General features: G+C 40.7%; 1 protein-coding gene across 10 annotated transcripts in view; it reads right to left on the bottom strand.

Moving 5' to 3' along the window:
- rapgef2b (Rap guanine nucleotide exchange factor 2b) overlaps positions 1 to 17,761 on the bottom strand; it is a 102,272-nt gene that overhangs the window by 47,837 nt on the left and 36,674 nt on the right. For 7 of the 10 annotated variants that reach the window (XM_063876273.1, XM_063876270.1, XM_063876268.1 and 4 more), the window contains exons 4-6: positions 15,835 to 15,918; positions 3,846 to 3,921; positions 798 to 965 (exon numbers count right to left, since the gene is read on the bottom strand). In XM_063876273.1, the coding sequence (XP_063732343.1) occupies positions 798 to 965; positions 3,846 to 3,921; positions 15,835 to 15,918 (328 nt within the window). Of the gene's footprint in view, positions 1 to 797; positions 966 to 3,845; positions 3,922 to 5,555; positions 5,761 to 8,723; positions 8,939 to 10,549; positions 10,712 to 15,834; positions 15,919 to 17,761 lie in introns of those variants that run through there. The other 3 variants (XM_063876275.1, XM_063876274.1, XM_063876272.1) reach the window with 3 other exon arrangements.

Consider the following 17,761-nt stretch of genomic DNA (forward strand, 5'->3'; position numbering starts at 1 on the left):
TATGTAAATGAGGGCTTATAAGAATAGAACAGCTGTATGACTTATCAAAGTAGGCACTATCAGACTCACACATTGTTGGTTTTGTCCCATATCTCTGTTCTTCTTCCTCCGTTTTTACTTTCTATGTTGTTATTATGGAAAAGGAGAATACATTAAATCACAAACCCTGTATTATTTCCTACTACCGAGGTGGAAACCCTCTCCCTCTCGTACTACACTACCTCTGGGACACACTTTTTCCTGTAAATATAAGGAACTATAACTATGTGGACCAGGGATTTGCTGAAAAAAACTTCCACATACTATCATCATATATGGTGCAAATGTTGCACATCAAAGCACACATCTTTCAAAAACAGCTAAGAACCATGAGAAGCACAAACAAACATGATCAAAGACACACACACACAGAATCATTTCACATTCAATACAGGAGCGTAGACACACTAGAGCCAGCAGCAGCTACACACATCTTTAGTTTTAGCCAGTGATGGGTAAAACAGCAATTGAGCACCACAGGGGAAACGGCTCAGAGCAAAGATAAGGAAAACAAGCTCGAGATGCACCCTTAAGGGTGGGGGCTTTTCCCCCGGACACAAGACACCAAAACAGAACAACCACGGGTCAGCTCCGGCCAGCAGACAAAACACAAAGTTGGTATAACACACACAGACACACACACACACACACACACACACACACACAGCTACCATCTGAAGCACAGCATGCTCAGAAGCGCAGAGTGACACTGAGCACACAGCGATCCTCAGCGAGGGGGAAACACAAGCGCAGCTTACCGTGTGATACCCCCGGGCTATGGGCGGCTTTCCGGTGGGATACGGATCCACGGTGTCGATGATGGTCTGCCTCTCCCCTTTCTGGTTGATCTTCCGGAAGCGCCGGCGGGACTGTCTGTGTGAGGCTTGTCGCTGAAAGTACTCCTCATTTTCATCCATATAGTCCACCTGGAGAAGATGGGGAGGAAGGGAGAGTCTTCATCTTCATTCACGCTCTTCCTCTTTCAAAACACACACGCTCAAAAGCTTCGAAAAAACCCCACCCCTCCTATACTCCATCTCCGATTCCTCCCACCACCTCCTCTGCCCTGCCTCCCGCTCCTCTCATTGCGTAAAAATAGAAGTGTGTGTGGGCTGCTCAATGCACACCTACGTCAAAGGGTGCTCACAACACAAAAAGAGAGACGGGGGGGACGGGGGAGAGGGAGGAATCTGGAGAGCGATGGGGATTTAAGTGATTGGCAGGACTGTGATAAACAGAGATGGAGTAAAAGACATCCCCATGCCTCTGCTTAAAGTAGTATCCAACATTTAATTACAAAATAAAATCCATGTTTGTATTTTAATTTTCACAAAAGGGGAAAAAAGAACATTGTCTAAGTGGAAACTAGCCTAGAATACCAGAACACAACAGGCAGTGAAGTTATATTCAACAGTTTTCTAAAGTATTTTTCGGTTTAATGGGACCATTTTGTTGCCGGGCGGATTTCGGGTCACGCTGGAACAACGTATTTAAGTTTTTTCCTTCTTTTTGGACTCATTCCCTCCTCTCACTCTCAATCGGTGCTTTCACTTCGGCTTCACATTTCACAGCGCTCAGCCTTTGGGATTACACCGCCGAAATCTCCCGCTGCCGTACCAACTGCTGCCATGACAACGGCAGGGGAGCCGAGTGTGAGTGAGCGCATAAGTGTGATTGTGTGTCTAATTGCAAAGATCTGGGCAGAAATGGGTGCATTCATGTGTGTGTGTGTGTGTGTGTGTGTGTGTGTGTGTGTGTGTGTGTGTGTGTGTGTGTACAGTACGGACACGTGACTGGCTTATTTTTCTTTTGACGTGTCTTTGCTCGTGCCTGTTCCTCTCCGTGCCTCTACATCCCAGCAGAAACCCTCCTGAGTAATTACAGGGCGGGTTGGCACCTATTATAGAAAAAGGGGTAAGGCCAGAGAGTGTCTGCAGCGAGCGGAGCAGAGGGTGTTATTACCGAGGGGTTTGACAGTATCTGATACAGTCCCCCCCCGTCCCCCCCATCTATGACACAGAGACACAGCAATTTACAGGATGTGATGTGCTGTGGCTGTGTCGTTATTATATACTATCAGGCAAGGGATAAAAAAAGATAGCAAGGGGGAGTATCTGTGTGTGCTGTAGATTTTGGAGAGTAAGATGCACGTGTGATTTTAAGGGGGAAGTAAAAAGTGCAAGAATGGAATTCATTTTAACATTTTAGCACATTGGTCACTCGTTAATGGAAATGGCAAAGGTTTTCTGGCTTAAGTAGTCAAAACATTTGCCCAGCTTTGTTCACTGCCCCCTCCACACACTTTACATGCGACAGAGTATGCTTTATGAACTTCCTCTATGATCCTCTGATGGATCAGATGTGGAAGGATTTGTGGACGTACTGATGATTGCAAGTGCTCACAATTAGATTATATGTATTCTGCTTATACTGTGTATTGGTGAGGACGATTCTCAATCATTCAGTTTGTATAACGCGTGGAAGAGTAAGGATTCAAATGGTCTAAAAAGGCAAGATAGGACAAGCATTTTCCTGGAGTTATAATAATAAGGTGATTAATCATTTAGTTGATCAACAGAAAAAACAATAGGCTATACTTTTTTCAATAACCATATAATAAATGTAGCTTCTTTGTTCTGAAGATGTGCTGCTTTTAGCTGTCTTATGTGATATCAAAGTAAATATTTCTATTCTTTTTTTCACTGTTGTTCGAAAAAAGCAGGCTTTAGGAAATTGGGATTTTCTCTATTTTCTGACTTTTTCTGGAAGATTTATTGAAGCAACCAGTGCCTTGTTTACGTGACAATGCAATGAATTGATTGATGGGGGAAATTACCTTTAGTTACAGTACCTTGTGACCCTGTGATTTGAAAATCCTTCCTACCAATTGACATGATCTTCTCAGAGGGAAAAATACCAGTAGTATTCTGGATGTTAGTAAAAGTGACTGAAGAAGGAACAAAATACACTTCTTAAAATAAAAATCTTGATCCAGTTTAGATTCAATTCTCTAAACCTACTATTCTTTCCATTTTCAACCTGCATTTTTCAGAGTTTTGCTATCTGACTGAGTGTTTCTTCTTATGAACAGTTAGTACACTTTTAGATTCATTTTCCCTCAGCTGTTTTGAATTTACACAGAGATGATTTTGTCTGTAGTTCGCCGCTGGCCCTGAGCACAAACTCCTCATCAGAGCTGCATCTGTTGTGATGTGCCGGCCTCAGACCGCTGCTGCTGAACAGATGATTGAGACGGGAATGATTTGTTTTCGACAACTTCCAATGTGAGCCAGCACTTCATTCGCCATAAAACTGGGTCAGGGCTGGAGCTGTTCTCCATTAAAGGCAGTTAAATTCAGCTGTGCTTTAAGGCTGCGATGAAATGTCAATGGGAGGCATTTTGTTCAGAACATCACAGGATCTACTCTCAGGGATGTTATTACCACATTACGGATATAGTCTGCTGTAGGTAACGTACATCTGGAGATTCACATGAGTAGACAGCTCATTCTTAACACAAGAAGGAATTATAAATCAATAGTTATTCAGTCTGATAACATCAGAGACTACTGAAGCTGGTTTAGCCAGAATAAGGGTTTTAGATGACAGGTAAAAGCCATGTACTTCTTTAAATATAAAAATAACCATTGGAAAGGTCGGTAAAGGGCCCTCTGGTGTTTGGATTTGGTTTATAAGTAAGAGAACATTCTCATTTGGGTGGGGAAAGCCTGAATACAAATCTAAATTACTGTTCCTTTATATGTTTTTGACACCTTTGTGCTAAAAGTGTGAACAATTTGACTCACCACAATCATCTCTGAGGGTTCCAGGACGATGCACTCACATCCACGTCGCAGGCTACCCGCTGATCGCTTCCCAAAACTGGACGGGAAAAATAAATGGAAAAGATAATTAGAAAAACATGAATTAAGACGTCAATGTCAGTGAAGAGCGGAGCAGTCAAATATGTTTTTCACACTCTGTAAATGTTTCTGGAGAGATTTTAATCTGAAGAGGCACAGACAGATCCTTTACTGTCTATAGGTACGTCTCTGCATGACATATTAAATGTGTAGCAGGGATTTCTGTATAAAATGTTGAACAGAGCCACATTGAATGGACAGTTCCTCCTTTCAGAGCTGACCACTCCCACTTGAAGGGAAACACCCGCCTCTGGAAAAGTCAACTTTCATGACGTCACAGTTTGTACAGTAAAAATCTCTTCTAATGAAGGAGGGGGGAAGCCGGGGAGTATTAAAAGCAGCAGAGACCGAAATGTCTCAAAGAAGGGCAGCGGCCATGGAAACTCTGAGCATGAGGAGATCCAACTTGTGGGTTTGGTGAAGAACGCAGCCTTTGTCCAGCAGCCTTCTACATGCTCACACACAAGGACTTCCTTGTTTGTTATATCTAACAGATTGGGTTCAGAGCCACATTTCAGTGGTTTACTGATCAGTTTGTAAGATAAACCGAGGCGACTCAGAAAGAACAGGCAGCTGTCGAGATCGTGTGCAGAGACTTTATTTAGAGCCACGAGCGGCAGGTGAGGCATTTATCTTTCAAATTAACATTGAGTCAAGTTGCCTGGAGGCTGAAAATATTAATTTATTAAGGTCTATTAGAGCTGTAAGCGTTATAACACATACAATGGAACAAGGAATGCAACAATTGCCTCTGGGAAAATTCTACAACATTTTTTCCAATCAAATAGCTTATCAAGCAATTAAGAAACAAACACACATTACATTATGGTGCGACGCCTTTTGAAACCCATTTGTTTCATCCACTTTATAATGATTTGCATTTATTAATGATTGAATGTCTTTGTTTCATTATCTTTTTATTATTCTGTCGCATAACAATGTGTCGACAATTGAAAAATAAAATGGCATGTTGACAATGCATTGATTGTTTGAGTCTGTTTTTTAAAGCAACATTTATGTTGTAACCAGCTGGTGTTGCTGCTTGTCCTTGGTATTTATAATTGCACATTAAATATCTTTGAGTTTTGGACTTCTGGTCGACGAAACAAGCAATTTATGGATGTCATTTTGAGCTCTGACAAGTTGTCAAGGGCCTTTCTGCTTATGTATCCTCGTTTATTAAAGCTAAGTTATTGGGGTAACTCGCTGTTTGTTTGTTATTAAAATTAATAAACGGGGCCTTATTAAGAAGTAGCTCACTTTGTGGATACGCAGTAAATAACTGAGGTGTGGAAAGTTGTCCCTCGTTACAGTGAGGTGGGCTGTGAGTATTAGTGTAGAGCAACCTGCATGGAGGTTGTGAAGGTGGCAGCTCTCATCAATCACTCCGACCAAGAGCAGACCTCGAGCGCAGCGTGGTCTGAATACTTTGGAGGACGGGCTTGTGGCTACATGTTGTGGGTTCAGCGTGGTCAGACTGGTATATTAACGCCAGCCTGCAAAGAGCTGCCAATACTCCACCTGCCACTTTGACAAAGAGCAAACATTATTATTGTGGCTTCTTTTATTTTCTAAAAACTGGTTTTAGCTTACTCTGCTTTTCCCTTTCTGCCCCCCTTCACAGTGAAGCCTTTGTTGGGTTTCTGTGTTGTTTCCTCTTTTGTCAGCCGTTCTGTTGTTTCTCTGCCAGAGCTGCAATTTTTCTTTACTAATTTGTCAACTTTCTGAAGCCTCCTGAACAACAGTTTGTCAGAAGAGTCCACACGGTAATTGCGGCTGAGAAGCATAAACCGATATCAAAGACTTCTCCAGGGACAGGACCGGACCAAAGCCAGCTCAGTGCATACAGGCAGTTAGGGGGTTAATGCTGATGGCTGCTGTTCGCTTTGCCTGAGCTTCAGTTTAATTCTTTTTAACGCTGCTCGTATCCCCAACATACACACAAGCCTGAATTCCACCACAGGGCCAAAACAGAGCTACAGCATGCAGGGCTTACTCAGTATTTTCTCTCCTAAGAAGACAAACGTTGTAATTCTTTTGCAACTGCGAGGATGATTTGTCAGCTGGGCAGCGGTTTCAGAGAATCGAGAGCGTTTGATCTGGTTTCACAGACATTTGGAGCCGGTTCCAGCTTTGGATCCTGTCGAGCCTCTCTTGGCTGGCTGTGCTTTGGTGAAGCGAGTAGTGATGGCACCCCATTACGCGTCACCAAACGCGTTAGGCCAGCGAATGCAAACATCAGAGTGACATGTTCAATCATCTCCCTCCATTACATTCCTGACATTAGTAATCCAATCCTCCATTTTGCAGGAGGTGAATGCCAGTGGCAACGTGAGATATTAAAGAGGGATTATGGAAGTGGAGAGTGAGGGGGCGGGAGGCTTTTTCTAACACAAACGCATCTTGTTTGGAGATTAAAAGACTCCACTGTTATATGATTAGTGCTGAGCAAGTACAAGATCTGCTGTGTGGGTGATATCAGACATTAAGTATGAAAACAAACATTTGATTATTCTAGTAAACACTTGGTTGGATGGGGATATTTGCAGCAGTTAACGCTGTCGAACTAAAAAGTTTGACCCAAAGCAAATATTGAATTTTCATTAGCTCTACTGATGATGCCAAAGTGTGTGCACAATCCACTCACTATTTATAATTCAGCGCTGAGGAATTCAGGTTCACAATTGTATATGAAGTTTGTGTGTTTTTCCCCTGAGAACCAGAGTGTGTGCTGGCTGACATACTTACAAAACCAGATAAGCCAAAGATAGGAAATGTGCCAGATGGCTGAGCAGGTATGTAACTCATTTATAACAAACACAGCACTGAGAAAAGATTATCGCTGTCTTACTCTCCGCACCTAAATGTGATTTTATGAGCTGGTTTAGCTGCGTACTTTAATATACTAATGTTGAAAAATCGTCATGCTACTTTACTTTGTTGTCACTTCTATGGGAATTTACCTGCAGAATCTATTAAAGATACAACAGACAACATATGGTACATAAATACATAAAGGCACAGCATACCTTGAGAGAAAAGGCCTGAAATGACTCATCAAAGGATAAACAAGCCAGACAGTGTTAATGACTAAGTTTGCACTTGAAATATGCAAAGTGATATCAAAAATAACTTTTAACCGCAGCTAAAAGCCACTTGAAAGTCCAATTGAGTTTTCTTAATAATCAGTGTGTGGCTTTTAAATAGCATTTCAAAACAACCAAGTGATAATCATGACTGGGAAACATATTCCAATTGTGATTTGATGATATGAAACACAGAAAACGTTCTCATACCATAGTGGTAAAGGGCAGAAGCTGAAACTCGGGGTGGTTTTGCATTGGAAATGGGTTATTTTGGCAGGAATCTCACCTCACCTCTCATCTCTGTATTGGGTTTGCCTTTAAAATAAAGTTGTTTAGGTGCTTTCGATCAATCAGTCTTATTTGCATATAGGCACAGATATGAAGATGTAATGTCTCAATTAACCCGGCCTAAATTGTTGTGTGATTCCCTAGATTATCCTCATAATTATCAGCATATGCGTAAAACTTGTTATGGTAAAGCTAGACAATAATCACTTTAATAAAATAACAGAATTAACTTGTTTTTATAGCGACTCATGGTAAAAAGCTATATTGTCCTATCCCACCCATGGGACAGACAAGTTAGTAGCCATAAAGTATAAAAAAGTAGTAAACCAAATGGAGATTAATCTACGGCTGGACGATTGTTCGATACTATTTAGATATTTCCATTTGAGGCTGGATATCTAGTGTTGTCTTTTCCTTGTTTTAAAGGCTAGATGTTTTCCATAATGCTCAGCCCTATAACTGTCCTTTGTAAAGTGCTGTATCAGTATCAGACAGTGTGCATGAGCTGGTTTCAGACAGGCTTCCAGCGTCTCATTTCCAAACGACACCCTGAAGCTCTCTCTCAGCCGAATGACTGACGTCTCCTCTGCCTCAGTGGCCTTGCATTCCCCTCCCGTTACACAACAAGCCCGGGCGTCTGGAATGTCATTCCACATGCATCACCAGCCTTTCACTCTGCGAGCCCCGCAGCCCACCGCCAAAGCCTCAGATCCACTCTGAACCGGTGCGTAAAAACCCTAATCTGCACCCCCTGGTCTGAGCTGGAGGAGAAGGGTGGCGGGAAGGAGGCTCCGTACTCTGTTAATCCGTTTAACTGAGCAAGTGGTGAGAGGGCACACTGGCTTTTTTAACCCACCAGACCCTTAAGAAGGACAAAGATTAAACTCTGTGGTTATGCAAGAGTTTAGACCTGGCTCACAGGAGGAGGGAAGCGGAGGTCATGGAAGAAGAGAGAGGAAGTGTCCAGGATTGGAGGGTTTACCAACACCCCCTCTGAGCTGACCACCCGACCACCTCAGAAACATAAACAGAATTCCTCCGAGTAACAGCGTGGCTGCTCGGATCACACACACACTCGCACCCCAAACCTTTGCCCCAACACTTCTGAAATAGAAGCTGACATAGATGCCGAGAATGTTCGAATGACTCCTGACTTTAGCTTCCCAAAATACAACTTCCCTGGCAAAGAGAGAAGGGCACACACCCCTTTTATTGGCGGCACACGCTGCACACTGACAAGATCCAAAATAAAATCAAAGTCGTGTTTAAGGTTAAGGTCTTACTGCAACCAGCTCCCCGCTCGGAGACGAGTCAGACCATAAACAGAAAAGGTTCTCGGCAGCACTTTTAAAGAGCCATATACAGGAGGAGTAGTCTGGACACTCACCCCCGACCCTCCAAACTGTTCCCGGAGTGACACCACCAACAGATAAGATAAGATCCCTTCTTCCAAAAATATCCCCCCCGCTGTTAGTCCACAGTAAGCACGACAAGCATGGTCCAAGTCCTGACACTTTGCTGCGACTGCGGCATATCGTCCTGCGCACACCCGAGTGTTGCTGACTGAAAATGGGAGTGTGTGGCTCTGAAAGTGTCTGTATGAGTGTGTGGATCAGCTTCTGCCCAAAGGCTCTGCCCCCTTTCTCTCTCCCCCCTCTTGCTCTCTCTGTGCAATGTTGTGCGTCGACTACAGGACGCATTCCAGCGTACGACTCACTTCCTGCTTCTGAGGTGTGTGTGTGTGTGTGTGTGTGTGTGTGTGTGTGTGTGTGTGTGTGTGTGTGTGTGTGTGTGTGTGTGTGTGTGTGTGTGTGTGTGTGTGTGTGTGTGTGTGTGTGTGTGTGTGTGCGTGCGTTACTCATGATCATCTTTACTCATGACTTCAGAAGAGATAAATAAACGTTGGCAGTTTTTAATCAACTGAAATGTCTTTATAACAATGAGTTCCTTATTGTAACTTGAAGAACAAAAGTCCAGCTGATCGTTTACATAATCACTTAATTAAGTTTCTGGAAAGAATGTTAAAATATTAGCATACTTTCCAATTAAAGTCACGCATGTTGAAGATAAAAAGAAAATGTGAAAATATGTCCCTTAGATCTCTTTCAGATGTTTGAGGCCATCGAGCTTCCTTGTTCTTCCTGAGTTTGAAGGCATGTTCTATGCATTTTTAGACAATTGATGATAGTTTGTTTGTGGAAGCTTAAAACACATCTCACAGGATGTAATCCCGGAAGATGGATTAGGCTTTAAAACTAGTGAAAAAATAAATATAATTAGCAACTAGGGGAAGTCAAACCCTAATTGAAGAGTTGTTGATTCAACATCAGTTTGTCGCACTTCTGCTCATATCTTTCCATACAAGTTGAGGGAAGCAACAGGGGTACAACAGAGATATCCCGACTTCAACTCTTTAATTAGCTCCACAAATGATGGATCTTACAATTCCCACAATGCAACTTGATAGCTTCATTGAACAGCACTGTCAAATACTTTCAAATTCCTTGACTTAATTTATGTATTGCGCAATTTACTATTGAAAATAACTAAAGCTCATATAACTCAACTTTATCAAACAAAGCTGCTTCAGAGTAACAGAAGACGTACATCAAAGCAGCTCAACTGACCTCTTCAGCATCATTTCATTGTATTTCCATATTTAAAGGGGCCTAGACGCTCATCATTTGATGTCAATACCATTGATTTTTTGATTGAGTAAGCCAGTGATGTTGGGCCTTATTAATCTGGTAGCAGCGCTCATGTGAGTCACTGACGACAACGACAAGTTATTTTTAAACGTTTTTATCTCAAAAAGGGAAAACAGTTCTCATGGCCGGACTAACCAAATCTAATTTGAAACGTGATTATAGACATATTTCATAACCTCTTCTGTTTTTTTGCCTGCGTAGCATAAGAAACTAAACTTAAAAAGTGCTGTTTGTATCCATGTGAGGAGTAAAAATTGCTGCAAGTCAGTCATAGTTAGCTTGTTATTATCAATTTAAGGAGTAAAAATCACTTTTCAAGCCTGTTATCATCTGTCAGCTCCCATAGAGCACACAGTGTATGAGAAATACTGAAAAGAGAAGAGTGAGATCTGTGTGCGATTACAGAATAAGTTATGGCTGGATCACTTTGTCATCTACAGTCGCAGATGAGTCTCTCTGGGCTGCTGCTGCAGGCTGTCAACACATGATTTAATGCTTTACTGACCTTTCCTTCCAGCAGTTCACACAAACAAAAACGGTGAGGGCGACATTCCTCCGCTAACTTGAACCCCGGCTGCTGATCTGAGCTGATTCAGTTAAGAGTTGTGGTTCTGGGTAGCCAGTATAAGGCAGGTTATCAGGAAACAGTTCAGAGAATGACCGGAGGTAGAGTCCTGACAGCAGCCAGCTGATAGTGGTGATGAATGCAGGCAGCAGCACGGAGGAGGGGAAGTTAAAAACTGACTGAGGTTAATAAAGTTTATCATTGTGGAAGTAAAGACTTCCACTCTGTGGGATGTTGCAACTGGAACTAAAAATCTGTCAACATATTCATTACAGTGTAGTTTATAATTATCCATTCACATCATTGTTCCTGAATCAGTGACAAACGCGATTACTCACATGATTTGCTTAAAAAATGATGCCTACAAGGAGATTTTTTTTGCATGAGTAACTATTACATGCGGGACTTTTCATACTTTCAACCCCCATTACCAACAACTATGTGTCATATGTTACGGTAGTTTGTTTAAATGAACTTTAAAGGGCTTTATTAGACTTTTTTGGGCTTTTCCCTTTCCTGTAGTGTGTTATAGGTTATTGTGCATGTAGAGGGTCTGAAGACAGAGCCAACCTTTGATAAAAAATGACTATGAATGATTCAAGCTTGGTTCATAAAACTGTTATTAGGTAGATAAACATTTGTTGTCTGCGCCGCCGGGTGGAACAGTACATTTGATCAGATGCTTTACTGGTGTGTGTAACAAAAGATGGCGGGCAGCGATTGGCTCAAGTCCAACAATACTCAATAATGATTAATTATCACGGAGCCTGACCCTGGTGTGATTCACTGATTTGCTCTGATCACTTGTTTTACACAGCACGTGTTTCTACATGCTTTAAATCTGTGTCACATGCTTTACTAAGATTTATTTATTTGGGTTGTATTTGATTTCACGCTGGCCTCTGGGTTAAATAAAGCACACAGCTCCTTCACTGAGTCATTGCTCTTCCCCTGGATCACATTTCACTACAGCGACCTCCGAGGGGAAGGCAGCAGAGTGAGAGAGAAGCACCGAGTGAACGATGGAAGCGTATCAGGTTTTCAACCCTGTTGCCAGAGTAGATATGAACAGCCATTTCTGGGTAGGGCTTGTATGAAACCCAATTCCAGCACATCTTTAAAAGCTTCAGGAAGTCCCGCTGGACTCCATTCAGTTCCTCGTGTCACAACCAATTTCCGCCTCCAGCTATTTTGTTGCCACTATCTTTGTCACTGTGGCCATTAGAAAAGATTGGCAGGAAACAATTCCAAGTATGAAGGAAGAAAATGTTGATAAATAACACTGAAAGAGATAGTAGTTTTCAGATGGTAGGATAGTGGAGGCTTTAAGAGGCTGCGATTGTTGGAAAAGCTTCAACGTGTAATAAACCAGTCAATATTCAAACATGTCACTTCTGTGAAAACAACGACACACCTGCTGAAGCAGAAGTGTGCTGAATCTGCCTCCTGCTGGGATTTCACACAGCTTCCAGTTAAATTGAAAGCATTGTACTACGCTGCATAAAAAAAGTGTTGAGCACCGGTCCTACATACAACCGTTGATTACTAATGTTATACACGTCAAGTTGTTCAGGGTCATTATGCAGAAGTCCTTGAAATGTCCTGTCATTTTGAATGTTCAAAAATGTCTATTCATGACCAAGGTTATGCAAAAGATTCTGCTTTTTCCTCCCAGGAGAACTATGCTTTAATGCTGCAGCCACACAAAGGGCTGGCACAGCTAAGACTATTCAAAATTGCAAAGTAGAGGAATACATCTTTGATTTAGTGTAGATGTATAGCACTATCTGATATATCATATCAAGAAGCCCTACTTGCATATGTTTTTGATAATAGTTCTATGCAAGACTGAGTTTTGAAAGAGTCTTTATATTTGCAAGCTGTGTGTTGGTGAAAAACATATTTATTTTTGACTGTAAATTATCCTATAATCAGCCACCCTGTTTACTGATGAGAGAATACATCTTTAATTCAATCGCCTTTCCTAAGAGTGGAAATATTATTGTCATAAACCCAAAGAATCACCCTCCGATAAAAAGTGCACAGTCATGCTTAAAGGAAAGTTTTGATAAAGGTTTGATCGGCGATGTCAGCATTGTACGCCCCACCAAACATCCTGCATCCTGCTAAAACAACACCATGTTACTTCCACTTCTGCTCCTGGGAGAGGATGGTTGATATTCACATAATCACAAGAGGTCATGGAAAATTCAAAAGTTCAACAATCGGCCAAGGCTGTCATTTCTCTTGAAGGAAAGACAGTCACAAAATGTACCGTGCAGCCTGAGTGAATATTTAAATAAAGGTTAGATAGCGTTCTGACGAGTGGTGCGAAGTAACTTGGTACATTAACTTACTTATCTAAGCACATATTGTACTTGAGAACTAATTTGACGTACTTTATTATTTACTCTTTCCGTGACACTTTATATTTCTACTCCACTTCATTTCCAAAGGGAGTAATGTACTTTTTACTCGACTCCGTTTATTTTACAGCTTTTTACTGTATAAATTCTGACTTATACAAACAACAAATATGAACTGTTAAATACAATGTTTTGCTGCAGATTAAACTATCCCACAATTTAAGAGCCTCAGACAGAAAAGAACAAAAATATTAGCATCAATTTTGCTAATAATTTTCTAGAATTGTGTGTGTAAAACATTGTTTTTGTTCTAGATGCTTTTATTTAAATAACATGTTGCAATAATAGTGAGTTTTCTCTTTACTTCGAGTACATACTCTTGAAAAATGACTTAACTACCCTATTCAACGCAGGATTTCTACTTGTAATGGGAGTATTTTGCAGTGTATTATTGGTTATTTTACTTGAGTAAATAATCGGAATACTTTCTCCAGCACTGTTTCTGACTGATGAACATGTGTACACTCAGTTTGCATCTTGTTCTGCTCTGCTCCTTAACATTATTTTAAGAGAAGTTATCCTGCTTCATATTATGATTTTAGTCAATGCATGCTCAACGTACATTTCGAGCCTCATGTGTTTAATTCCGTGCAGTGGACGGAAACAGGTCAGTCTTGTGCAGTGGAGTTTGCATCAAGCAAATTATAAAGCATACAGTATGGTCTCCTGCAGCAGGGCGGACAGGCTGCCTTGCAACATATGCTTAGTAAACATTTTCAGAGTTCTCTCTCCCCCTGTGACTGCGGCCGGGCATTAACTTTAATCTGCCAATACCTGCAAATCCCCGCCCGGCATCCCACACACACATTTTCACCTTGGCAAAACTGAAAAGGTTATATTTAACAGAGGAGCAGCTTTGTGGCACATTCCCGATCAAGCCTTGCATGTTGAATGCCACCCACGGTGTTGCCGGGACAGATCTGCTCCGAGAGCTAAAGTGCCGGCCCGAGTGGCCCGTAGGTGTGTGTTATGCAAGACTAATGGATGAAGAGATCATTGTTTTCAAGACGCCCACAGCAATGCTTCATGTAACAGAGCCGCTGGTGAAATCACAGCTTTTTAACATTTGGGTCTTGGCTCTGGAGGTGCTGATCACTGCGGAGAGCTGGAGAGGAGGACATGAATCTCTAAAAGTCCTCTTAAAGGTCTTGTGGATAATAATTATCCTTGATGGGAGAGGGCTCTTCTGAACGACTGGGTTTCAAACACTCCTTAAAGACTATAATATGTGTTTCTTGGCAAACACACCTTAATTTAAAAAGGGGGCGTAAATCATGAATTTTGGAGTGACTGCAGACAAAATAAGATTTAGTTTGCCTTCAATATTGATAACAAAACCATTCAAGCAGCTGACTGGACCATTATAAATCCTTTACTGAAGAACCCCACGGTTTAGCATTTAAAATCAATACAACATTTAATAACACAGTTGTAATATCTTATTGATTATTCTTTTTACCACCCTATACTTACAATTAAAAATGTAAAATAGTCTTACAACTACATTAAAGTGTGTTATTAGCCACTTATTCAATAGTTGTATACCGCTTACAATTGCTAAACAGTGTGAAACATGTTTCCAATTAAGCTAAAATTCAATGTGGATGTACAAGACTTTATTTTGAAAGATTCAGGTCAATCTTCTGGTGTTATAATGTCTCAAGTGTTGGTGAAATATACTTTATGGTAGTAAATATGTTCTGATGTAACATTTTTAAGCTTGATTGGAAAATGTTTCGTACAGAAGTTTGCTAACTGGACGTTTTGCGATTCCCCTCGCTTTACTTAGTCTCTTCACTAATGACTTTCCTTGGGGAGCTGAGCATTTGCTTTGCTGTTTACTCTATATGATATCTAAGCTAATTCTCTTTTAACAAGTTTGCAGTGAATGTAGAGATATTTTTACTTGTGTATTTCATGAATAAATCCGCTCATTAGGAGAGTTGTTTGTGCAGCGGGTCAGCAGAGGAGCGTGCAGGGATGGACTGCTGAGAGACGTGCGACTGTTTGTGGTTTCACACCCACAGATAATATGTGTGCAAGAGAGGCTGCTTTGTTTCTACAATTGCAGGCATGTGGGTTTATAGGTGGCTGTTTTTCTGCTGTAACATTTCACAAAAGGGCTGTGTTTTGTTTTGGTTTCTATTTCAAGAACCCTTTTTTAGTATCACTTTGTAACTTAAGTGTACGTTTCATGCTTCTTTCTTTGTCTCCTCTTGTTCAGGAGTTTTCCTTTGGCAGGCACGGAGATAATTCATGCTAAAGAGAATCTGTGAATGCTTCATGTCTCTAGAAGGCAGAAAAGATTGGCTGAAGCCATTTCTGATGCTGAGACAAGCAAGTAGACATATGGGAGTGAGATATATCAGTCATGCTAAGTGAAATCATGCGGAAATATTTGAAATACAAGACAAATTACGTTTTTGTTTAGAGGTTCACTTTCTCTTGTTCTGGACGACCTTAAATTAATGATAAATAAAGGAGTAATCAGATTTACTTTGAGAATTTCAACAACAAGCAGGTGTGCCATTTGTTACCTCAACTCTGCAAACTATGTCGTTGAAGCCAATTTATAAAGGAAACACTCTTGTTTACTCCTCTGGATAAGAGCAGGTTGATAAGAGGGAAATAAAACCTATTTGAGATAGTAAAACATTTAAATTAGCTCTCTCTTGGCAATCTTAGATTAGCTCTTTATCTTCCAATGAGACCGCTCTAAAATGGCTTTTAAAAACAGATGTTTCTCGCATGATTGTGCCAAGGTCAACAAAAACAACCCTGAACCAAAATGGCTCCTACCTGCTTCTGGGCAGGAACATGGACTCCTTGATGAAGACGGAGCCGGACAACAGGATGTACCAGCAGCTCCCGATGTCGTCAGGGCTGGAGACAGAAAGAGAAGCACAAAGAGGACAAATCATCACAGACTGCCATAGATGTTGAAGCAATTTTAAAAGCAATATCAACTGTTTTAAGAGTGTATTAGATTTCTAACTAGATCTCAGTCAAAAACAAATCATAATACTGTTATGGACTACTATTCTTTTCTTAAACTGTAAACACACACAGAAAAACACCTGCTTGTTTCATTGTTTAGTCAATTCCCAGAAAGTTAATCAAGAATTTTGATGACAGATTAATCATTTCAATCTTTTTTAAAGCAAACATGACAAGAAGACACTGGTTAAGGCTGATCAAATGTTCATTTCTAGTACTATGTGCTAGCATTTTGGTTCTTTTTGAAATAAAACAGCCATCCACTTGTGTGTGTGCATTTTCTCCCATTTTCTGACAAAAAAGGATCTTCAAATGCAGAAAATCAGCAGATGCAACAATAATAAAAATCCTCATTTGTTGCAGCCCTACTCTCTTTAATGTTGGGATGTTTTCTGCGTTATTTTCTCCCCCTACATGGGGACGCACTCGTGCTGCGATGTAATGCATCTCACTAATGAAGGACACGCTCTCTGTGCCAAATACAGATCTTAAAAACAAAGTATGAAGCAGAAAACACGAGGAAGAGAGACACAGATAGAGAGGGAGAACTACAAATGAACCGAGGAATCATCACTCATCCTCCCACACCCCGTTCAAACACAGACGAGGAAATTGGGCCTGGCAGACTCAGTAAACTCGGACTGACCTCTGAATGATGCTGCTGGCTGTCAGCTCTCTTACAAAATGACTAGTAAACTAATACACAATCCCAAATACACACTTAAGCAGCACTTTTGGCAATTTCATGTAAATCACAGACACGTTTTCCGGTTTTATGGGCATTATAGTGAGCCAGAAGCCTTATTAGTGAACATCAAAGACTCTACAGAGGGGATGAACAACGCTGTCAGCGGTAATAAAGCACGCTGGTATTTTATAAATGATTTTCTTTATTTAAATGTATCTGTTTCATTACTTATCTCAGGACTTTCATGTGTACCAGGGAGTTAATCTGACTGGGATTCAGTGGCTCTTCTCTGCTCTGTACATGCAGGATTACCAGAGGTCATGTATGTTAACCTACAGGAAAGCAAACAAATTGCTCTGTACACGGATAAAGAGGTTAATGCTTTCTTTCAAACACAACAAATGCACTCTGTGAGCAGGTCAGGTCAAATGTCAGAGTGAACTGCTGTTGTTACACTAACACGCTCTAGAGTTTACCCACAATCCCTGCGTGTTGGTAAATAATATGTGGGTTTTTGTTAAGGAATCTGCCTGTTTTTTGAGACCGATAAATAGAGTGTCATTTTTTTCCACGTGAAAAGGTATATCAAAAAAAATACACCCATCCGACCCTCCAAAAAGTCTAAATGATGCTTATATTATTACAGTTAACTAGTCAGGTAAATAAATAATGAATGAATAAATAAGTAAATAAAGAAAAATATACAAATGTACAAATAATGTTAAGTCAATATTTACAAGGAATTCAAATATAAATACAGAAATCTAAATGATGTAAAGGATATGAGGATTTAACGCTCAGTTACAAAGCTGGGATGCAATGGGATTTATATAATCTGGTCACATCTGTCATAAAGGTTTATTTTTCCAAGGCAGGACGTTGAGAGAAATTCTTTAAACACCCAACTGATAGAAAGTTTCTCAAACGATAACTATGGTATGTTTGAATTCAAAACAGAGACAAATTAATAAGCATTTTGTTTTGTGTCTAGGCATCTGTATATGTTTTAACTTTAAATCAGATTCATTGTGGTTTTAATCT

This window comes from Eleginops maclovinus, chromosome 23, assembly GCF_036324505.1.
Source record: "Eleginops maclovinus isolate JMC-PN-2008 ecotype Puerto Natales chromosome 23, JC_Emac_rtc_rv5, whole genome shotgun sequence".
In the NCBI taxonomy this organism is placed as follows: Eukaryota; Metazoa; Chordata; class Actinopteri; order Perciformes; family Eleginopidae; genus Eleginops; species Eleginops maclovinus.